The sequence below is a fragment of the Anoplopoma fimbria genome, chromosome 3 (genome assembly GCF_027596085.1).
Source record: "Anoplopoma fimbria isolate UVic2021 breed Golden Eagle Sablefish chromosome 3, Afim_UVic_2022, whole genome shotgun sequence".
In the NCBI taxonomy this organism is placed as follows: Eukaryota; Metazoa; Chordata; class Actinopteri; order Perciformes; family Anoplopomatidae; genus Anoplopoma; species Anoplopoma fimbria.
The window spans coordinates 19,504,558-19,529,794 of NC_072451.1; the positions used below are offsets into that span (position 1 = coordinate 19,504,558).

Consider the following 25,237-nt stretch of genomic DNA (forward strand, 5'->3'; position numbering starts at 1 on the left):
GCTGTGGCTCTGGATATATTCAGGAGGAGGAGGGGGGGGGGACCTCCAGCCTCCAGCCTCCACACAGCACCTCGTATTTGCTTCACGGGTTTTTTCTTTTTTTTTTCCCCCCAACAGAAGGGAAACAGATGTAATGTCAACAGTCGATTACTCATGCATCATTGCGCGAAAATAGGCGCCCCCGCACTTTGGACGGACTGAGCGTCGAGACCGGCCTCCTCATTCATCTCCATCCTGCCAGACGAGCGAGCAGCTTTTTTTTTTTTTTTTTTAGTGAGACATAACCGAGGACATAACCGAGACATAACCGAGGAGTTGGCGGCGTACTGTTCAGCACCGCAGACAGAGACACAGTCCGACTTGTCCACACCCACTTCTGCTCCACGATACTGCTGCCCTTCTCCTCTTCCAAACATAGACAGAGGTCCGCCCACGCGTTATCAGTTTTAGTGCGGGTTGACGTGTGCTCTCGCCCGGGAGGCATTAGAGTGCTCATTGTAGGCGATGTAGTAGAGAGAAAGTCGTTATAAACAGCAGCTGAGTACAGGTGGGTTGTTTGCTGAGGCTCAGGTGCAGAGCCCTGTGCTCTACTTTTACGTGGGAACTGCCTGTAATAACTTGGATCATAAAGGGATGTCAAGGACTGTTGGGGTTGAGAGAGCAACACCCAGAGCAACCTCTAAAAACCTCTTTTTAATTGCTTCCCTGAAAGGAATTTATGGAATAAGTTATTCATGAACCTAAAGCCCTAAGTCATACACAATTAGGCATGATTAGTCAAATTAAATACCTAGCTATCAGCACAATGGGGGGGGGGGGGAATGCTAGAGTCTTTTCTAATTAATCAGCCTTGTCTTCCGATTATCATTCGCAACATGTGGTTGGAGCTCATCAGCTGATGTCTGTAATCATGATAAGTGTTTGTGCCTTCATTGCCCCTTGGGCCAAAGCTACTAATATTGTGCTGCATAGTCATAAAAACAAATGCAAACACCTGACGTGGCAAAGTCAGTGTTGGTGTGTTAACAAATGGCTAATAGCTCATATTTGCCCTTTGTGAGGTGCTGTGTATGTGAAGGGCGCTGTCATCTCGGAGCACGGCCGCGTTCGGTTGATGGGGAAGTGGATTTGGGTGGAAAGCGGGAGGAGGGATGGAGAGTTGGTGCAAGAAAAGGAGAGGCAGAGAGGGATGGAGAGTATGGAAGCGAGAGTGAGGTGGAGAGAACATGCCCGCTGGCCTCCTGTCTTGACACATTACATTTTCATAGGCTGATTGCACCGGCACAGCTGAATATAGATAAATAGCACTCCTTGTCCTCCACTGTCAAGTTGGGTTTTTGTCTCTGTTTCTCTTGCGTCATTGTATTTATAGATCCAGCATCAGCATCAGCAGATGGATGTTATCTGTTGGTTTACTGACCATCTGAAGACTAATCTGCCTTTGGTGCAAAGAGGCAGTGTGTACTCTACCTGCAGTATAATCTCAGATACAGGGTCGGATTGATTCGCAAGTGGATCCTGGAACCTCCTCCCCTTTTCTTCCAACCCATTTTACCCCAGAAACCAATGAGCTGGAATATTAAAGCCCCTTAAAACTTAACTTTAAGTATTTCTCTATAACATTAAATATTCATGACAAAAGAGTAAAAAAACAACAACTACAAAAAAGGAGTTGTTGAGAGTTTAAACTCTTCAAAAAACTGCTTCAAGTCTATGTGGGTATTGTTTTAGCAGATTTGATTGACAAACAACCCACTAACTGTCATCAGATTTTGATTCAAATGTTGCAAAATCTTGATTGGTGCCTGGAAGTATGTGACATTGTGTTTTTCCAACTTAGTCCCTCTTATGTCAAACCGCTAAGAGGAGCATAGAGGAAAAAATAAGATATGTAAATAGTCTCTCAAAACTGTTCTTACTGTGGCAGAAATATGTGCGTTCATGTTGGACCCCAGCGCTGATAGTAAGATCTGACAGAGAAAAAGGTTTTCAGGGCCTCAGAAGGTATCAGAACTAGATCTTCACACCATAAAGCCCTTAACATTTCAGTTTATATCATGTTTTAATGGTGCTAATCACCAAACAAATGTAAGTAATTGTCACAGGGTGAACCTGGGGCCCGCGTAGTCCCTGAGGGTTAGTTGCCAGCTTTGGTTGATAATCCTTGCATTTATAATAATAAATCTGGATTAAACGTGTAATCTCCCAGTGAAATGAACATATTCACTCCATGGTTCTAAATGTCTAAATCTTTTTCTTCTGATGTAAATCATGAAACTAATACCCACTCTTTTTCTATTTTTGCGTCCTGCCAGGTTGAGTGACAAGCCTGCAGTCCCATCGCCACCATGATCGCCACCGGTGGCCTGCTGCGCATGAACAGGCGCCAGGATTCCCTCCGCTCTAAAAACCGGGCGGAAAACAAAAGGAAGCGGAAATCCAAGAAAAAGAAGAAGAACGATGTGGTGGTGGTGAAGGGGAAGCTCAACCTGTGCTCGCCGGCCGGGTTCGTGGCTGCTGTGGGAGTTGTAGTTCTCATGGTGGGGATTTCCATGGCCGTACTGGGCTACTGGCCCAGCCAAAGCCAGCAGCAGTACCAGGAGCGACGCAGAACTGGAGGATACCAGAGTAACAGGATGAGCTACTCCAAAAGTCAGCCTGTTTCCTCTAACTTGACCCGTGATAAGCCTGCCTCCGGACAGACCAGATTATCCAACCAGAGCCATTCTAACAGCAGCGCCCCTGACTCCTCCCCTAACTGTGGCTTCCTGTGTCACTTCCTGAATAACTACCTGTACTCAGACAATCTGAAAGTCTTTGGTCCGCTGGTGATGGGTATCGGCATATTCCTTTTCATCTGCGCCAATGCAGTCCTCCACGAAAACCGAGACAAGAAAACCAAAATCATCAACCTGAGGGACATCTACTCCACGGTTATAGATCTGCACAGCATACGGTCAAAGGAGTACTCGCCTCTCAACGGGTTGGTGAACTACACTCAGTCGAGGAGCGCTGAGGGCCAGTTGGGCTCGTTCCCTGCGAGCGGGATGCTTACTCGCAGCTCCTGGCCCTCCACAGGCCTCGGTTTCCAGGGTGAGTTGGGCGGCGAGGATGTTTTGAGACGGCCGTCGTTGGCCAGCAGGCCTCGGAGCTGGTCCAGAGACGTCCAGACCTTCACGGACACTGTCTACAGCATCTACAAAGACTACAGCAACAGCAGCGAGCAGGCCCCGCAGCCGCGACAGTGGGAGACCACCTCCATCGTCACCTCCTCTGTGAACGCTTTCACCCTCCCTGTGATCAAACTGAACAACTGTGAGGTGGAGGAGTCGGAGAGAGCGGAAGCGGAGGGACGCTCAGAGGAAGGGGTCGTCATTGAGGCGGCTGCTGAAACCATTAGCGAGGAAGGACAAACCAGCAGCAGTCCCACTCAAGAGACATTCACCAAGGACAAGGAATCCTCAACAACGGATTCCACCTCGCTGCATCAGAGCCTAGAGGAAGTAACCATAGACACAGCTGACCAACAGGGAGCGCCACAGGCTCAGCCTCAACCACCGTGGACCCAGCTGTTTCCTCCATCACCTGTTGCCAGGGCAATGGGGTCGCGACTGTCGCTCAACTCCCTCACAGATCAGCCCCGGTCTGTGCGCCGCTGCAGCCTGTCTGTGTCTGTGAGTCGTCAAGGCGACAGAACCAGGCGCTTTAGCTACCCCCGTCTGGAGCGCTCTAACAGTAAGGGCTACAACAAACTGGCTGATCTGGGGGGCGAGTCCTTCGAAGCCCCCGACACGGACACTTCTTTAGTGGCAATGGAACATGAAGTAGCAACCGACACAGACGCAGCAGCAGCAGCAGCAGCAGCGGAGGAGGAGGGAGCTCAGGGAGAGGACAGTCTGGTGACATCCAGCACCTCTGCAGAATCCTAGACTTTTTGCTGATGGTCCTCTGAAAACTCTTTAATGTCTTGTTCTTTGCTTCGTACCTTCTTCTCTGATTGCTGATGTGAAGCTGGCCATTACAGAGTAATGGATTTCCAGAGCTTAAGCAGCTAAGGACTATTGAAACATAGCCATGAACACTCAAGAGCAAGGCTCTTTATAAATACCACATCCACAGCTCAATATTCAGATGTAATTTTTCTATTTTTTCAATGTAGCAAGAGCAATACTAAAGACTTGTAAGAAGATTTAGTAAAGATTTGTAACAAAGGAAGAATATCTGATCTGAGGAGTTTTCATTTTTCTTTTGTATAACAGTAGGGCAAACAATGTAGCCTGTAGAATTGCCAAAACTGTCACTGAGAACTACTGTCTGACATGTTGTACTGTAGCATTGAAACATGCCACAGAAAAATAAATAGTCTAGAATTGTTTCTCTACATCGTTATGTGAATACCACGTGAATAAGTGAACTGAATTGAATCTCAGGTAGACGTTTGGTTTAGGATCAGGACCTTGAGGATAAGGTCTTCCCTGTGCACACTTGTTTATATGAAACATTCATGGTTGAATAAACTTGACTGTAACACTCCTGCTGCCGGTTCTGGTAGTTGTCCTTGTTTGATAATAGATTAAGTATAGCCAGTGCAAATAGTTTGTTTGCTCCATAAAGGTTTTGGAAAAAATAAATGGAAAAATTGTGAAAGCTGTGGGACTAGAAGTGGTTAAGTGTGTGGTAATCCTGCAGATGGTATAGATTTCTATCTCCTGCACTTCAGCAGCACTTCTTCTCATTACTGGGGAAGACTGCAGTGGTATTGATGTTACACTGTCCGTGCTAACTGAACTGAGACCAGTAACGTATAACTGACATTTACAACAGCCTTTTTAATGATTGCCGTCACAGTGAAAAAGTGGAAATTAACAGAGGCTTTTCTGCTGATTCAGATGGGTAATTAAAGGAAAACTAGTATACTGTACATGTCTCTACAAGGTGTTTTTAGAACAACTCCCATAACATTTCCCATGAGTGTTCAAATGGGTTGAGATCCAGTGACTGCTAAGACCAAAGCATATGATTCACTTTCCTTTTATACTTTTCATGCCCTGTATGGAAACATCTGCGATCATTATGTTTCTGCCTTTTTACTCAGAAGTTTTCATTAATTTGTCCCCTGTTTTGTGTGTGGTTCTTTTTGACTTGTGCCCTTTGTTATGCAAATACACAGCAAAAAAAATGGTAACTGGGTGTAATGTTACAAATTTAAACTACTTTCAAAGCTAGGACAAACATCAAGTATAAACAGTTATTGCTCCACTTATGACCAGCAATAACATTAAAATGCTACATAATCCATCACTTAAAATAATCCAATAACACAAACACCAACAGGAACATTGTCCTCCATAAGGAATACTTTTACTTTTGATAATTATAGCTTGTTTGCTTATAATACTTTCACACTTTTCATTAAGTATCATAAATACAAGGCTTTTACTGGTTACCGTGTTTTATATTTGGTACATTTACATTCAGGTGTCACTTTAACTTATGAAAGTACTTCTTACACCACTGAACTTCACTTTGTTTTACTTCTTAGTAGTCCCCAAAAATGCAGAAAATACAAATTATGTTATCAACATTATTTACAAGTGCAGTCCTCTCTCAGGAACATTGACTTTGGTTTGCAGGCTTTTATCATGAAGCATTTAAATGCAGCACAAAGCTGACGAGGCCACCTAGTGGTCATGTGACACAGATATGACGAGCTTCTTCCTGCTAATCTCCACCAGGTGGAGCTGGGCACTTCTTCTGCGTGCGTCGTCATCGTGGGCGTGCCCGTTGACAAGTACTATGGGGTCGGGGTTGTTTTTAGGCAGAAGGGGGCGGGGTTAGCTCGGTCCCGTCTCTGGGAAGGTTTGGCAGAGTAGGCGCCTACAGGTGTCTGGTCCTTTTCACCCGGACGAGCACCACGTCGGGATTCCTGGTCTCCGGTAACACACGCACACACACACACACAGACAGACTGGTGGTGTTGTAGGGAGCTCGGTTCTTCTCATAACAATCAGGTAAAGTGTTTACTTCACTACGTATCAACACGTGACAGTGAATTCACTGAGCTTTTGCATGATTTTGGCAGCACTAGAAATACAGTCAGCTAGTTATTGACATTGTTTTAATTGTCTCATATCCGGAATCTTACACGTGTGTACGCACTCAGTAAAAAAATGTTTTGTTTCATTTCTTCATTTCTCTTTTTGTTTCAAACACCGGGGTGTCCAACACACTGCCCTGCCTGCTGCACACTTTCCCCTGTGACTTTGACTGGTGAGTACGAGCGTTTATTCACAAAAGTGCGATATATGTCGCGTAAACAACTGAGGCAGTTCACACGTGATAGGTTAAAGACACATGTCTGACTGGGTATATTAAATAAAAATAAAAAAGAGATATCCGTTTTAGCGGAACTAATTAAGGCTATAAGGTCAAACAGTGTCACTTTAAGGATCAAGGGTTACTAGGATCACAAATGTTGCTTTACTTCCTTTCATAAACTACTGGGTTGTGCAAAAGGTTAATGTAGCAGCTCTTTAAAAGTTAATGTATTTCATAAACACTTCTTCTTTTTCTTTTCTGGTAATAGATCAACTAAATCAAACCCTCAATAAGATCTATTAGGTAACTTTATTGGACCTTACATTGACTTACATTAATTTACTGGAGACTTACCCTAACCATAACCCATTCTTGCCTAACCCTTATCGTAACCAATTACACCAAAATCATCTTTTTTTCTGAATGGGGACACAGCTTTTGTCGCCAATTGAACAAGCAGTATTCAATTACCTGATCTCAAGTCTCTAATGTGTCCCCAAAGTTAGCTAAGTTACGAACACACACACACACACACACACACACACACACACACACACACACACACACACACACACACACACACACACACACACATACTAACACACTAACCTGATCAAAACTTTTGCTGGGCACAGGCAGACAGTTCGGAAATGGGAAGTCATCACAGCATGTGTTTCCGCTGGTATTCTCCCCAAAATAGAAATGTGCATGAATCAATGGATGAAGAGCTCTTTGTTTTAATACTCACTTTCATGGAGTCTTTATTGTACACATGTACTAAAAGAGTTACTTAAACTTTACTGTGTGGTGACTTTTATTTTATTTTGTAATGACACCAGATCCATATGGCTGTAATGGAGTCGTATAATACATTTTTAAGATGGACTATTGGTTTTATAGGGCCACATGGACGCTCTCACAGTTCAGTAGTTTTAAAGAAGGTGACCGTACAGGACCAGGGAGATAAGGCCGGGCAAAGTCTGTGGGACTTGTCATGTTCACTGGGTGGTGGTAGCATGTACAGCCCTGCATGTTTATCTGTAAAGCATTTGTGGGTAGATGATTGTAAGTATCTGCTGAGCTGGTGCTTTAGTATGCAAAATGCACTTTTAGTATGTCACGCCATATAAGCAGGGGAGGTAGTGTTATTTCCTTTCATAGTGATTTTATATCATTTAAAGACTATTTATAAATGAAAGGGGATTCCCAGATAGAAGAGTGTTTGGTTGTTCTTTAAAAATGTATTTTAATATAGTCCGATTTCTCTCACAAAGCCAGAAACCAAAGCTCATATGTTGCGTTCTAGAGATAATTGTCAGAAATAGCAACAATGCAGCCCCTAAAAGCCCCTGAAAATGTGATTTCAAACCTTAAACCTACAATTACAGAGTGGTTTGTTCTGTTGTGAGCAGTGAAAACAAGTTGTGAACATTGACATGTCATCATCACCTTTTAAATTTGTCTGCAAACAGTTTTTTATTTACAGATCCAGCAGTTTCAGGGCAAAATGATCACCAATTTGGAGACTGTTTGTGTCCACTTGGCAAATATAGGTCCTATATTAGCCCTTTTATAGCTTTGCTTTTGGTTTTTACCAACTCCTGAGGTAAATATGTATCTCTTTAACAGTTAAAACCCCCTCTGTGTTCACCAGCTAGTCCCTTACTGTGTCTGGCTGCTCTTTGGTGCCAAGCAGCAGGTGTATGGTGTGTTTTTACAGCGTTTACTGAAAGCAACTCCCTGATGTTCCCGAAAAGCGACGCTATGAGAGCAGTGAGAGGGACCCGAAACAGTTAAGTTGTTGGCCAGACAGCTAAACAGTGAGCTAGTACTCACTATGAAGCAGGAGCTGCAGATTTGGGGGATAATTCTCTGTAGATTCATCACTAGGAGTGACCCAATTCACATTAGACATTATCATTTTGATGCATAGTTATAATAATATTGATTTATAGTAGCTTTAGTATTATAAAGTTATTTTTGTAGGCCAACGCGGAAGTTAGCATCACACTTAACATAACACAATGGGATTTTTCCACTGGATTTTGGATTATTGCAAAAAAAGAAGCTCTGTGGCCAACAAAAGTTTATGATAGTTCCACATTTTGTACAGCAAGATAATCTTCACAAATGAACACTAGTTTAATGATTTCTGAAGTTTGAAGTAAAAGCTTCCGTTAGGCTATAAGATCGTATGACTTTAACATCAATATCACAAAGCTAATGCATAATAATCAGCATGATGACGTTTTGTAGTTTATTTTTAGCCACTTGTAGGTAACTGCCTTTTATGAAACACATATAAGATTCTAAATTCATCAGTGGGAGATTAACTAGTATATTTTATGTTGTAGAACAAAACGTTAAACTCTCTTGAGCTTGTGTTAACTAAAGATCTTATTCCAGACCTCTAACTAAAAACCTATTAAAAAAAACAACATTGCCTTTGAGAGAAGGGAACCGAAAGTGTGAAAATGCGGACTCATTTCCTGGGTTTTAGGACTCAAAACCGCTGGACTCTATTCATTCATAATATTTTCTTCAGGAGTGTGCCACCAACATTTGATCAGATTTAATTGACGGTGACCAAACAACCCATCAACTGTCATCAGACTCTCATTTGTTGCTGAATCCTGATCAGTGAATGGAAGTTTTCTAACTGAGCTAGTAAAAAGAACACAAAGAGAAATGGTTGTAAATTTAAAATGGAAAGTTGCACTCACTGATTACAGCTAGCAAACACTGTCACATATACTGTAAACAACGTGATACCAGCTGTAACATGGGGAAAGTGTATTTAAATTTTGTGGGTGAACATGTTACTTTGCCTGGTCTTTCAAAGCCGGGCCACTTGAATTCAGGAAGGTTGTAATTAAGGGCAAGCAGCAGGGAATTTCCAAACTCTGACTTTGACTGGAATGCAGCATAATGTGCACAAAGTTTCTGTTTCATCAGCTATGACGTCTGACGTGTCTGGAGATGTCTGAGGATGTTGCTAAGGTGTTACAATTGAAAGGTCTGTTTTGGTGACTTGCAGTAGATAACATCTATTGACCCCAATGACCTTTGCTCAGAACTGGGGAATGTATACTCCTTAGCAATTCCCTTTTTAATGCCGTTTCATTTCTCCCTGTCTGGTGTCAGGCTGACATAACAAGATCAAATCTTCTTTCTGTGGCTCAGGATCATTTATTCATTCATGTTCATAATTATAGCGCATTCTAATGCAGTCATCTCTCTACAGGAAAGATTTCCTACTATTTGTTTGATGTAGTGTTACCAGTGATAAAGACTATAAGATCTTGGAGATTAAAGACTTAAGACTTAAGATCGGTATTACTGACCGATCATTTCATGATCAATAGCGCTGCTGGCATTGTAGTGGAGGAGAAGACATTATTTTACCCGATACTCTTTGCTGGTATGACTTATTGTGCTGTGTTTAACAAAATGAAGGATATGGAAGTACCTGTGTGAGTCAGAACTAGAGGTTAAAGGTAAAAAGAAATAGTCTGCAAATCTCTGGCATTATCAAGATTTAGTGATAAGAAATGCAAAGGTTGGAGTAAAGTAATTTCTTAAGACATTCTTTGAACTAAAAGGCCTGAGCCAAATATTGAGTTATTACTTATGCCCTGTTAAGATCATTTTCATATAATAAGACCTGTCTTTTAACAAAAAATAATTACAATTTTTCACATTTACAAGCGGTACAGAATGTTTTGTTCAATTTCTAACAACTTAAACCTATTGTTTCCATCTCAGTCACATTTTAAATTCCTAGAATTACAGCATGCTATTTTGCATACCATTGTAATCAGGCAAACACTGAGGTAAACAGAATATTTCAAATCATTCGCAGCTGCAAGTAACTGTTTTCTGAAAAAACCCATGTTAACATCAACCCACAGTCTAGTATCCTAAAACATTTTGTTTATTTTCATATATGATAAAAAATAAAAAAAAAACTATGAAATATTCACATTTGGGAAGCTGGAACCAGATAGACTTGTGCTTTGTGCTTGATTAATTTTTATCACGCTTGACAAACTGATTAAAGGATTAATTAAAATCCTGATTTCTATTCCCAAGAAACCACGTTTGCATCTTAATGGCTGTAACAAATATAGATATATTAGATATTTAGATTTGTATCATACTTAGATAAATTGAAATAAGAGAGAGAATTAGAGCTTGACATTAAAATAGTCTGCAACTATTTTGATAAATGATACATTTTGTCATTTTCCCAACAATTGCCAAACAACATACCAAATTATGATAGTAAACAACTGCTTCATTGTGACATTTTTATGATGAAATGTCGTCATAGCTCGGATGAAAAGTTGAAAGTTGACCATTTCGATTACATCAGCAGAAGTGTCCATCAAAAAAATATCCCTGAGCAAGACACTAAACTTCTTCCTGCTCACTTTTTTATTTTTTACTGTAACATCAAAAGCATCAGCCTGAATTGCAAAATGCAAATGAAACCATCACCACAGATTTCTTGCCTTCAGGTCATTCAGTTGGTTGAAATGAGCTGAACAAGACACGTGAGTGCAGCGCAGCCTTCGGGGGCTGACCGAGATAACACCGATGACTCAATCTTGTTGAGTGGAGAGATAAGCTTGTTGGGAGTTTCGTTATCTTCCTGCGTTGCCTGATCACTTGCATGAGGCTGCCTCTGCCTTATAAAGCTACAGCTCATGGGATGGAACTCTTGAGAGTCACAGGGTATTTATAGTGGAGAGCAGGGGTTAGCATCAGACCAGGCTCTCTTTGAAGTCTTCCACAAATGTGCTATTGTCAAGGAACTTTTGTTTGCTGCCAAAAAGTCTGTTGCACTGGTTCCAATGTGCTATATTGCTGTGAACCTCCAGACACTGAGCTTCTCTTTGTCCTTGCCTGATTTTATCCAAACTATTACTTTGTCCCACATTATTTTTTCTATTATTATCTGACTAAACATAGGAAACATACAGATGTGTTATAGCCCAACCATACTAGTCAATATTAGTATTGATATTTGGAAGTTTAAAAAATACAGATTCCTTTGGATTTGTTGTTGTCGTGGGTCGGTTTACAACTTTGGTCCGGAATGAAATATCTAAACACTTAAATGATGGATTTCAATGAAATTTGTAGAAATATTCATTTTTCCAATATTTTGGTTTATGATCAAATCCCTGCAAAACTAATACAGCCTTAGCTGTACTTTGTGTTGCGTGCTAATTTAGTAAATTATAGCATGCTACACACTAAACTAAGATGGAAACATGGTAAACATTACTCCTGCTTGACATCAGCGCGTAAACATTTGTTAGCATTTAGCTTGGCGCCGTAAGTACAGCCTGCTGGCATGACTATAGTCTTAGCATCGTTTTAATAGTCCTTTTTGCTTAGGAAGGTTCCTAACTGAGTGAAATGACACTGATTTATCTAACAGGCAGCCCTGTTAAGAGCTGGTCTACTTCTATAAATGCAAAGGAAAGGTGCTTCAATGCTTCCTTTCTTATCTCCTTTAGCAGAGGGTACACTGGACCATCCTTTACGAAAGGTGATAATGGCGTCCCACAATTCCATGCGACGGCACCACAGCATACCATCGTCAATAACGTCTGCTGGCGCATAATTACGTAGTCTAGTGTTTGTGGCAGTTGGATACTCTTAACACGGTATTGTCTTTTCCTAAATCCTCAACAATTCCGCAAGTGAAAAGGAAATGTTTTTATCATGAATACTTTCACAAAGAATATGAATATTACATGGCAAAACAAGCATCATACTTCTTTTTTCGGAACAAGGTGGATTTCACACCGCGTATAAGCGCATCAACCGATCAAGTTGTGCTCAACGGGTTGAGTTGCACCTTAATACGTATAAGAAACTACAATTATTCCAGCTATCTGTCTTTTATACGCCACCCACCTTTCACAATAAAAGCTCTAGATATATAATATTCACAGGCAAGTATTTTTTCATTTTCGTGTCATTCATTGGTCATGCCTCCCGGTATGACAGGCTTCATCTGGTTTTAAAATACATACTGAAGTGATTGTTGGATTTCAATATAGGTTTTTTAGGATAAGCACACAATTACGAGAGTCATAGAAAGTCTGAGTGAACATATTGGGTCCCTTTGGTTTAGAAAGAAGAGAGAATGGGTTCTCAAACTGAAATACATTTAGTGATTTTACTACCTCAACCGATTCACACACACACACTGCTGCTTGGACTATTCAAATTTGTCCCCTAAGTTGAAATGCTGTGATCCACACAAGAATGATTCTAAATACTGCTGCAGTTTTGTTTTTTTCTCCGACCACATATGTGCTGCCTCTCCCTTTCTCTAAAAATGCGTGGTCTGCAATCACTTGACGGTCACAATCATTAGCCTACAGCTTTCCAAAGGTTGCAAATACAGAACACATTTACGATTCCTCCAGATAAGGTGTGCTTCCTACATGCAAAAAAACAAGAAGGGGAGTGCTCCTCATTACGTTAATAATAATCCCATTTCACATTAATCTGCACTATGTACCCTTGGCTTTACATGAAAGGGAGCCAAAGTGGAAAATAATGACTTTTCAAATAGGAATGTGTATTGTGATGAGAGAGTCTGCTCAAGATAGGGAGCCGATTTTGGAGCTTTGGCCCATTTGATGGTGTCAGAATCAGACTCTAATTTGGCATGTGTCCTTGATGACCTGCAGCCCTTCAGGAGTGAAGACGTTTACAGTTGAGTAGAGCTGGACAGAAGGGGACAGTAGCTTTGGTTAGTTAAAGGTGAAGAAGAAAGCAGAGCTGGAGCCCATTCACTATGAGTTCATTGAGTTCAAAGTGTTACGCAAAAGAAATAAAAATGACATGTTAATTGTGAAGTCTCCATGCTAAGAAAAGTACATTCACATATTGGACAATGGAACTATTTTAGATTGAAACATCACCCTGAGATGTTCTTATTAGAAATGACTTTGTCGTGTATGAAAGCCCGAAGACAAAATGGGAATGTAATTCTGTGTTTGGGCAGAGATTTTTTTTTTCTGATCAGCAATTACTTTCCACTATTTCCCCCTGACCTTTTTTTAATTAGATCACATGGATGCTTTGCCATGTATTGTAAGGGACATGCCTCAATATAACTATGAATTGATGAAGTGCCAGCTTGTTTGTTCTGACCGCAGCACTGAAAATTGGAGAGCTGTAAGGAGGTTCATACGGTTTTCTCCTACCTTTTTAAATAAACCACCATTTGAAATTCATTCATTTGACATACTTGAATTTAATTGTAATCACTAAATGCAAAATTGCTGTGTTAGCAGATCAGTATAATGTAAATTATCTTCTGTAAGTCACGAATCATGTAAAATAAAAGAGATAGAGCCAGCGTTGCTTGGTAATTTCATGTGAAAACGACAATATAACTTTATATTTCACAATTTTGTTAATACTTGAGAGAGAAAAGACATTTGAATTCAAGGCTATCCGAGTTCAAGGTCAGGCTTCAGAGCAGATGAGTTGACAGGAACTAAGTGTCTGTACGCAGCAGAAAAAAGTGAAGAGTTAAGCAGCCACATAAGCTTAGCAGAGTCCAGAGATCACATGTTGTCTGTCTTGTGTGGTATTAATCATACTGCTGACCAAGGGCTGTTCTGAAGGCTCTGAGGAGATTTGCAATCCCACTTATCTGCAAGTCACTATACATACAGAGAATGAGAACTCATAGACAGTAGAAACTGAGAGCGTTAGATATTTCTTAAGAGGTGTAGGCCTGATTTTTTTTTTATTGCAGTTATTTCCTTAAGGTATTAATTGTCTCGAAGATGTTTCCATTTAATCTAAACTTCCCATAGATCATTTGTAAATTAAGCACAGTGAGAGATAATTTCCTAAGGATATCATCTTTAACCTCTTACATTTCAAAAATGAAAGATAGAGACTATAAAGCAAAGGTCAATGTTTTTTCTTTTTTTACTTGCATCAGACATGAAAACAATAAAACTGGTCAGCAGTTATACATTTTCACTGAGGAAGGCTTGCCTGTGCTATCTGGTTTATATTACACACTTATGAAAAGATTTAAGAATATAAAAGAAGTATGTTTTAATATATTTCAGCTTTGCCTGTCATATTACATTGGTTGTGCCGAGTTGTCTTTTAGTATATGCTGTCTTGTGCTTATGGTTTCTGTCTTTTGGTCCTGAGTTTATCTGTAAAGTCAGAAAAATACATCTAGCTTATTCAGAAATGAAAGCTCCATTGCAAGCAGACATTTTTAACAATGCCAGTATGTGAGAATTGACATTTCCTTTTAGAGACAAGCTAATCCTTTTCATCTACAATTCAAGATTGTTCTCTGCATTGCAGGCGCACAGTCACCACCCACTGGCCAGACGGGCCACGATGAGCAATGTCTCAGACGATAAGTCTGGTCATGACGATACTGTGCCAGACTCCACCTGCATCTGAATGTAGATAACTATTGTTTGGCTGTGCAGAGGACAGCTAGTTAGTTGTTTCTGCTGAATGTACAGTGTGTATTCTCAGAGAAACATATTGTGGGGATGTTCTAAGCAAAGTTTATTAGAACAATCATGACTGTGCTTAAAAAAAACAAGAAATAAAGGGGGAAGTTAAATAACCTATTTGGAGAATAACAGTGTGTGAAATTAGAAAGAACCTTTACCAAGCAGTAAGGCTTCCTCGCCTCATATTGTCACCTAAGTAAAAACACATTCTTAAACCTTTTATGGTTACTGGAGCTGTGACATTAGACTCAGCAGAGATACTGCCATGAGTTATTACAGTGTCGCTGTAAAAAAAAAACTATACTCCTGACAGCCCTCCTTGGCTATTATTTCTCCTCACTGCATCGAGGGTTGCAGGACTATTTTGTTACACCCTTTGTTACGCTGCTGCAGCTCTAAACCTCGGTCTCCTCACTGAAGGTTGCTTGTAAACGTGGTGTTTTAGGAATTTAAACTTGCACTTGAAGTAGCTCAATCCCCTCGGATTGTAATGTGATTATATGTCTTCGATGTAAAACATTCATTGTTGTGGTCAGTGAGCTTGTTTTTATGAGCTTTGTTTCAATTACTTAGAAGCTGAATGAGGAGCCAGTTGTCTCGCTGCCTGTGAGAGTAGCGCTACGTGGGTTATTTCATGTACCCTCTACTATCTGCGAAGCATTCCTGCTATGTGTCTGTCACTATTTAGGGAATTCATGTATGACTGCAGCAGAAAATTCTCCGAAGCCGTAATGTGCATGACTGTGTGTTTACATTTGCATATGCTGTAAATGGTTTGCATGTGGTATCCTACTTGAGCATGAATGCAATTAGATGAAATAAAAGTCAAATGGGTGACCGAGTTGGGTCAAGCTCCCACAGGGAGGCGGGAGGCAAAACCCTCAAATCCCCAGAGGGAACAACCCAGACACTAATTAAAAACTTGCTTTTATGTCCGTATTTGTGCACGCACAACCACATGTATGTACCTCGAGGGGGGCAGCAGATGTGTGTGTGTGTGTGTGTGCTCTCACTATATTGGTTTATTTTAATATGTCTTGGATTATGTTTTTCATTTGGAGAATACCTTGAAGTGCTCCAGACAGGGAGCATACAGTCCGGCTTTTTACAGAAGCATTTTTCTGTTGCTGGTACAGGGTGAGCTAACTTGAACTTCTTTATATACTGTTGAGTACCTTAATCTATAGCAATGCATCATATTTCATGAGCTAATCAAAGCTTTTTGGTGTAAAATGTAACACTAAAATATTCTGGTGAACAGATCTGTTGTTTAATTTTGAGTTGTTTAAGTTTGCTTACTTTGTCTCAAAAGTCTGGACAGAAAGAAAGATAGATTTGATTAGTAGTATTTTGATTTTTCCAGTATGTTTTGTCCGTGATTTAAAAAAATAATAATTTTATTGCAGATAATGACTTTTTTTATATAGCATCTTTTGAAAATAACATAGCATTCTCGATCCGGCTAACGTGAAGTTTCGGCATCTCGTCCTGCAGCTAATAATTGCTTACATTATCGGTTAAACCGCTGATTACTTTATTTATTTATTGTACGGTCTATAAAATCTGAGACAATACTGAACAATTTTCAAGGTGCATGCTTTGTTCAACCAACAGACCAAGATAGAAAGATATTTTTAGTTTCAGAAAATCCTCACAATTGAGAAGCCGAAACCAGAGCAGATTTTTCATTTTTGCTTTAGAAATTTTTTTCATTTAACAATTAATGTATTATTAAACCAGTGGCCAATTGTTATTAGTATTTTCAACTAATCGATTAATCGGCTCACTGTTTCTGCTCTAGTGGTGCATTGTAATCTTGGCATAAATGAAGTAGTGGGAAGTATTCATTCTTATGCCTTTTTTCCAGTGAGACAACAAACCTCATGCCATTAATTGGCATGCTGAGTCTTAGTGTGTGTGTGTGTGGGGTGTGTGTGTGTGTGCGTGTGTGTGTGTGTGTTGAGGGGGTGTGCTTCTAAAATAATGCCCCGGCTGTCCTGGTATCCCACAATTCTCCTCAGCTGCATGGTGGAGTGTGATAGGCTGGCTGAGAGGGGGAACTGCAGCAGAGTAGCACCGCTGTCAGGAAACAGGAGCCCACTACGAACGCAACTCGCGTAAACCAGCTGAACGAGGACGGTTTACCTGGTAATCAAACCTTTTTCCATTTCGCTGCTTTTCTCTCACATCTCACCTAGAACACAATGTAGCTTTAACAAGACACACGCACGCTTCCCGGTTTGTTCAGTCCTCCGTGTTATTTCCTCTTATGCTGTATTCGGGTCGTCCGAGCACGACACCCGCGGCCGATGACAGATGATTAACATTAAAACACAATGTCTACATGTTTTCACTCAGGCGGAAAGAAAGACGCGTGGACGTGGCTTAACCGTGTCAGAAACAGAAACCCTTTTTTTTTTTTTTTTTTTTCATCCCGCTGTTTTGCATTGTAGCATTTGCGTAACAATTTGCAACATGTTGGGGGTTATTCTGGTTTTTTTAAATGTTTTTTTGCTGAATGAGCTGCCTGCAGCGGCCGTTCTTTTGTAGCTAAAAGTCGGGTATATGAAAGCAACAAGCCGCTTCAGGTACAGTGGGCGAGCGTGCTCCGGTGTCGAGGCAGAAAGTAGAAAATGGGTGAAAACGGGACCATGTATGTTTTTTTTTCCCTCTCCTCTCAGCCTTAAATCCCCCTCGTTTTACATCAGTGAAGGGCAGCGCTGAGTTACTGGCCCACACGGCAACATTTGAGCGCAGATAATAGATTACAATTGTTACATTGTCGGAATGTTAAGACGACATAGTTGGGTGTTTTTTTGATCTGCAGTGCGGTAGGCGTGGTTAGGGGCAGGATGACACGGCCTGGATCCTCTTTTAGCATCCTCACATCCCTGTAAGCACCAAATGCAATGGCCGGGCTCTGACTTGACAGTTTAATTAAGATGCACAGTAAGCTGTTGTTGCAGGAGCATTGAAGGCAGCAACATCGTGGGCCTTGTTTTGCAGGCTTTTCTTACTGTATGCATGGAGAGTGTGTCTATTGTAGCCCAGCCTAAATGTTCTTTAACCTGTTAACAATGTGTTAGGATATTAAGATGGTTGTTTTTCTGTCACACATTTGCTGAAAACTGCTGACATTCTTTGATATTCATGTAATAATCATTCTGCAAAACCCAACTGCTGTAGACATAGTGAAGCTTTACAGGTATAAACCACTTAGTCAATCCAAATCAGCTTTTATTTTTTAGGGCTTTTGGATTTCTAGAACATATGAGAGCCTTTTTCCTTAGACCTGTTGATAAGGGAAAAACTATTATGATTGGGTCACAGTAAACTTACTACTGAGCACCACAGAGACACAATGGGGGGGCCACTTAAAGGTAAACAGCAACAGCCTCTTTTCATTGTTTTTATATTTAAAAGGTCAACAAGGGTGAATTTGATGACATCCCCTTGTGACTATTTTCTTACATCATCTGATGAATTGTGAAAATAAAAAAGAGATTAACTGATAATGCAAATGCCCACTGACACAGTGGGCTCAGATAAAGGCAAAGAGCCACAGCCTATTTAAATTAGGATGGTCTGTCAAAGGTCAATAAGGTTGATTTAATTTTATACTAATTATTTATCTATAAATGGTAAACATTTAACATACCTCTACTCAAGCTGTGACAGCTTTTTGTATGGCAGAAAAGACACAACATAGAGTTGAAACGATTCATTAGTCAATCGACAGAAACTAATCTTACAAGTATTTAGCCAAACAATTCATGTATTACGTATTTTTTCAAGCCAAAATGTTAAAAAAAATACTGGGGCCTTATTCTCAAATGTGGGTATTTGCTGTTTTTCTTTTTCTTCTATGACATTAAACTTAAGTATTTGGATTTTGGGCGGATGGTTTGATATAACAAGCAATTTGAATGTTTCCCCTGTCAGACTCATTGGTGATGTTTGTGCCAGGCTTTCAAGGAAACTAACCCCTGGCCTTAAGCGACTGCACCGCAACAAAGATATTGAATGTGGCAAATAATAATGTGCACAGTGAAGTTGAGATAACAATAAGTTAGCAGGCCTGTCTGTTGTATCCCTGAGTGCCTCGCTGCGAGTGATCGTAATGCTAAGAATGTAAACGCAGCAAGCCGACAGGATTTATGGCCTCCTCAGCAAAAATGCTCTCAGCCTGGAGTCACCTTCATGTGACCAGTCTCTCTTCCCTAATTGCTGCTGTGGAGATGTGGAGTGTCTAGTCTTGTTCAGTGTACAAGGGTCCAGCTTAAAGAATTTTGAAAAGACGCAACCCTCATCGGTTAAGCAGTGGATGATATGAACGGCTTGTATACTATTTGGTACAGCTTTCTAAGACTGATGCAACCTTTTAGAGCAGATGTCCAAAATATACTGAAGATGATAATGTTCAGTTATTGTTTTAGAGAGATGTATCATTTTGGAAGCTTTAGTTTGTGGTGCATTGTGTTCAAATGACATGTCTTTCTGTTATTGTATCCGCCCAAATTCACATCCATGAGGGCAGGCTAAACAGAAATCAGCACCACAGACTCCAAAATGGCCGTTAACTTGAATCAACCCCCCTAAAACTGTTTCAACAATAACTGAACATTGTTGTAGCTAAGTGCACCTAATAAACTGGCAACTGAGTGTCTATGCAAAATATGTCTTTATCCCAACACTACTTCAATGATAAGAGCAAATAAAAACCAAGGTCACAAAGCATCAGTCTTTGAATGTCACTGATGTTACCATTTGTTTTATAATTTGTAGCTTCTTGTGACATTTTTATAGAGGATTGCATTATTGGCTGGCCTGTTTGTTGGCTCTTCAAATGAAATATTAGTCGGCAGAACTGTCTCTACACTTAATTTGTGCTGCACCAGAGCTGGAGGATAGTCTGGCTGACCCCACCGAGGTAGAGAACAGATCTGGGCTGTTTATATTTCTTGAATTGTTTAAGGCAGGACTAAACTTTGCTAAGATGTGAGATGAAACATTTAGTATGCATGTCTTATGCCTAAATCAACTAGTTATATTGCAGCTTGTTAGCTAGATCAGTCACTTGTTGTTTCCGTTTTCCAGTGAGAAACAGTAATAGTTTCTATGGAGGGTCAGGCTAACAATTAGTTCCTGGTGTTGCTTGTTTCACCAGTTTTAGGTGAACTGACAATCAGGTAAGTCGTGTCGGACTGTGTCATTGTTTCCCCCTCTTCTGCTTTCCAATCCAGTTCAGTTTTAGCCTGTCCATTCCAGTATTTCTTGTCTTGTTTTGATCATCCAACAGTTCAAAAACAAACCAAATATTCTAGAATGTAGGACAAGGAAACGGTAAATTATCATGTTGGAGAAGCTGGGGAAATGAAAATAATGCCAAAAATAGTATTTTATTCAAGTTATCATCCTAAGTCCCTTTCAAAAGTAATTTAATTATTGTGACAGTCAAACTACTCACCAGTAGTTTCCATTAACGGGGCCACTCTATTAGGGCTGCTCTCAATCAATGTAATTGTTAGTCGACTCATGCTCATACCATTCTGGTGACTGATGATTAGTTGATTTAATAGACAGATCTGTAAAACCTGATTTTATTTTTTTTCTCTAAAGAATCACTCAAAAGCACCACTTCAAGTCTTGTGTTTATCAGAGATGTGCTCCTTAGTTTCCTGGAAAAAAGTCATTCTAATTGACTAAAAAGATCTTAGTCGACTAAGACCAACAACAGATTAGTTGACTCATAAACTGAGAAGGGACAGTCCTACACACTCTGTGCATGCAGAGCTAATGTTGCATTTAATGTAAGACGCTGCAGTTAAAGCATTCACTGAATGCCTCAAATCTACGGTAAATGATAACAATCGTAGGAAACAGACGTGGTTTGACTTGAATAGAAAAATCACTTTAATCAGAAGACAAATCAATCTCTGTTTTGAATCAATAATTTGTTTGTTGTTTTAAGTCAGGACCGGTGAAACACTTGGGGATCTGTGGCCCCTCAGCAGAGGTGTCTCTCACTTGAGTGGCCATACCAGCTACATGGTATCCTATTACAGTCGCTCATTTGTGTGTGTGTGTGAGAGTAAGTGTGTGACAGCTGTCAGCCCTGCAGCCATGTAGAGGGGTCTCATCATAAACTGCAGACCCATTCGGGTTGGGCCTGGACGTGTCAAAAAACGCCAACCATTCCCACTCGTGTAACCTCCATTAGCTCCCCGGGGGTTCTGGGTGTGGGGGCAGGGGTGGCAGGGATGGGCCCAGCTGTGGTTTACTCTGGCTAATGGCACTCAGCACAGATGGCAATCCCTCGTTCGTGTGTGTGTGCGTGTGTGTGTGTGTGTGTGTGTGTGTGTGTGTGTGTGTGTGTGTGTGCGTGTGCGTACAGGCCACTTTCCAACAGTATGCCTTACAATCACAAATGGACCTTTTTAAAATGGACGTTTGCATGCATGGGGCAGCACCATAGTATTTAGTGTCAGTGGTCATTTATATAATGTAGCTACATATTGATAAACCTCTGCTTAGCTTTTAAGCATGGCATGATTATCCACTGCAATGGGTTGTCTTACCAGTCTGTCTGGATGTTATTTGATTTCTGATTAAACTGGTTGCACATAGCGGGTCTGATTAACTGTGGGTTACTTTGATTTATATTGTGAAGAAGAAATGGGCGTGTAGTACTAATGATGTAATTGTTCTTCTGAGGAAAGTTTGTTCCTGAAAGAAGACCAGTAGATAGATGGATTCTCCTTGTCTCGTTGTTTGTTTCTGCAAGTACAACTCAGAAAAATGTGTGCTTTCCATCAGGTGACAGTTGAGTGAAAAGCTGTGTTTAATGTGGTGATATGAGATTCATTTGATGACATTTTTAGCACTAAGTGCATTCTTTTTCTTTTTTCCATCAACGTGGCTTTCACTGTAAATCCCAGTTCCTCTTTTGTTAATTCATTATATCTACTCATGCAAAAAAACGTATGAATTACTTCCTTCTAGTGTTGATCCTTTTTACATCATTTTTCTCATTTTCATTTAAAATGAGAAATTATAATCTTTATAGTGTGATTTTTGTGGCGATCTTTACCAATGAAAAATGTTCTGTTAAGTCTGTAGAATATGTGTAAGCCAGTCATTTTTTAGGGTTGTAGGTAAAAAGTTGTGAATATTAATTAGGCTGTTTTTAACTTCTCAGACAACAAAAGGTGATTAGACATCTTTGAGTTTTGTTTCCTTGAAAATGTTGAAAGGTAAACCCTATAATATATTTGGAATTATTCGGATTTCATAAATGGATTCAAATAATCCATTCCTACTTCTTGTGCGCCTGAGGATTTTTGCTGTAAAAAAAACCAATTTACCAAACACCAGCTGTTTCTGACAGCAAATGTTAAAGCTTTAATGACCTGAGATGTTGAATCTCTGTTATGCAAGATTATTCAGAAATAGAGCAGCAAAGCACATGTTTATTAATTAGAAAGTCTGACAGACTTAGCTTGAGACTAAGTCTTTTAAAGCTAATTATCTAAGTCATTATGATTGGTACAATAATCAGCCGCTCCTTTATACCAACATTGATCCAGGACACTAAATGAGTTGTGGATTCAGCTTTCTGAATGCGTAATGTATGTGCCAGTGGTGAGGGCCACACACAAGGCGACTGTTTGGACTGTTGTGTGGCCCTGTGAAGAGTGCCTGTCACCAGTGACTGAACGTATTCTTCCTCCATTTCTATGGTGCTAAGATGTTCCTTTCCTCCCCTCCTACTATAGTTCCTGTTTCATATTGGGCTTAAGAGATGCAAAGGTTAGCTGTGCAGCCGTCACTGATTACTGAGCCACTCCTCAACTCTGCCACACATGACACAACAAAGTAGCAGAGCGGTTTTAAAAAGGACCAAATTTGAATTTGCCTTAGTGGTGTTGGAATTTGGATCTTGTGACTTCATCGCTTCATTCACATTTCCACTACTCGGGCCTGTAATCTACATTCGGCCATCTTTACAGCCTTTTTATGGCACTTGAAGTTTAAACATTAGTAATAGTTTGATCAGCGTGTTGCGCTCAGTGACCCTTGATGTTCCTGAGTTCTATGAAAGCAAGTGCAGAAATAACGTGTCCAAGTCCAGATTTAATGCTGTTTTGAGGTCTGTTCTGATCCATTTAAACACCAACCACTCTCTCTGCTAAAGTTTTTTTGTTTTTTGGCAAATGTTTATTTGGCTTTATATTGTATTCCAATTTTAAGTTATTCCATAGGAATTCAAACCCACTGTTCATTTGCAAATATGAATTACCCTGTGGCTTTCAAAAAACACAATTTCCTACTTAAGAAGTTTATCATTCTGCATTATAATAAGCATTAATACCAAATGATATTGAATCAAGATGTCGTTCTTGCCTGTTTTAGTCTACACGCTAATAATCACACCTATGGCGCTTTAAAGGAGACAAAAAACCAAAACATTCCTTTCAGTTACGCTCAAAGTATTTCAAAGCAATTCATGTCTTCGATGTAAGTTGAACAAAACAACACGGAGGCATGATGAGGGTATGGACTCCAGCTGTTAATAAATCCAGTTATGTGCCTGCCAGTCCTGTTCACAGCAGGAGTTAGGCATGTGGTCCGAATTTAGTCCTTGAAAAAGCTTTAAAGAATTTTTGAAGACCGACATGGGTTTCTTATTGTAAAATATTTTCATCCCATAAAGCGAATTCTTGCTTGTGCTGTTTCAAAACAATCAATACTTAGTGATATCATTTTTTATTTTGCTTTGTCTTTATAGCCATAGTTCCCCACTGTTGTTGTCCTAGTTTTACATTCAACACGGCCGTCGTTTTGGGGATCACCTCAGCCCACAGAGTTACTTTTGTTGATCCAGAGGCTGTCCCCGGCTGGACGTTAGAGAACCTCCCCTGAATCCTCCTGGAGTAAACACAGCCCTATAAATAGAGCTCCAGGAGGAGCCGGCCGACAGTAGAATGACAGGCATCCATACTACAGAGTCCCTGCAGCAGAGGCCCAGTGTGCTGTCCCGCCAACACGCCCTCCAAACCCCCTCATCCCAATGTCAGAGTCTGTGCGTACGGTTAGCAGAGGGGCCCCCAGTGCAATCCGTCCCATCTGTCATCTTCGTTTGGCAAAACTGGCTATTAGATGTTTCCTCTCGTTACACAGTTTTAGGCCCTTGGGACGGCATCTGTCGCTGGTATGTGTTATTCACAGAGGGAAGGTCATGCTATGAAAGACGTGTACTACTGCTGCAGTTCATATACTTTGGATGCTTGTTTGCAGGCTTTCCGCCAGTGTAATACAAGTCCCCAATGGACATATTATTTTAATTAAGGATTACAATTTTTTTGCTTAATTGATTGTTTTGGAGCCAAAACCTTAAGTATACAATATGTTAGTCCATTAACAGACTAAGCATTTACTTATGGTTTAGGTCAAAAATGCTGACTATTCTCTTGCTGCTGTTTCTCCAGTGCGCTGCTTTTCTCTGTTTTATACCATTTGTAAACTGAATATCTTTTTGGGGTTTTGGACAAAACAAGACCTAAGCTTGCATTGGGGGAAATACATGTAAACGTTTTACCATTTTCTGACATTTTACAGACTTAACAATTAATAGAGAAAACCAATAATGACAACAACCTTTAGTTGCAGTCCATGTGAGAGTGTTTTGAGCCAGTTATGTGTGTGAGACATACAAGAAAGAAAGAAAGAAAGAAAGAAAGAAAGAAAGAAAGAAAGAAAGAAAGAAAGAAAGAAAGAAAGAAAAATAAATAACTATTTATTATTATTCTCAATCTAGTTTCCCTCCTCGCTCTTTTTTTATCCCTGTATTTCACCGAGTGGAGACTGTGGGCAGTCCGTTTGGCATTCAAACACTCTGCATTCTCGCTACCAGTATCGGCTGCTCCGCTTCAGCAATGCTGAGAATGCTGCACAAGCGTGCATGCATACTGAATTAAACCGTGGTGTTCTGTCGAGAAGTGTGACTTAAACACTGCATTCACTTGGAGCTGGAATAACTCAAAATTAGTTCCAGAATAGGAAAAGGACACCCCCTCAAGTTGGAACAACAACACCCCCCCCCCCCCCCCCCCCCAGTGGCCCATCAGCCCCCTCCTCCCCTCCCAAAGCAGTTAACCTCAAGGGAAACGCTGAGTATATTGTAGAAACTGTGGATGTCAGTGTACCAACAGTCTATGCACTTTCCATTATCAGCCTTTGAGATTGTTGAGAACGAGACTTGAGTGCACCAAAAGCCACTTACATTTATTTCACTTTTCATTCTGCTGTCAAACAATATCCACTTCTCTGCATTTGCATCAGAGAGAAGCTCATCGTTACACAGTGCTCAAAAGCGACAGTAGATAAAT

General features: G+C 40.4%; 2 protein-coding genes across 2 annotated transcripts in view; both read left to right on the forward strand.

Annotated features, from left to right (window-relative positions):
* Positions 1-2,348: 2,348 nt before the first annotated feature.
* Positions 2,349-3,929, forward strand: LOC129089325 (transmembrane protein 200C). The gene is made up of 2 exons (XM_054596735.1): positions 2,349-2,593; positions 2,630-3,929. Exons 1-2 carry the CDS (start codon positions 2,349-2,351, stop codon positions 3,927-3,929), a joined length of 1,545 nt encoding a protein of 514 aa, XP_054452710.1.
* Positions 3,930-6,178: 2,249 nt separating this feature from the next.
* The window catches only part of epb41l3b (erythrocyte membrane protein band 4.1-like 3b), a 49,767-nt gene continuing 30,708 nt past the window's right edge, over positions 6,179-25,237 (forward strand). The window contains exon 1 of the mRNA XM_054596866.1: positions 6,179-6,270. The gene's annotated coding sequence lies outside the window, so the exon portion shown is untranslated. The remainder of the gene's footprint in view (positions 6,271-25,237) is intronic.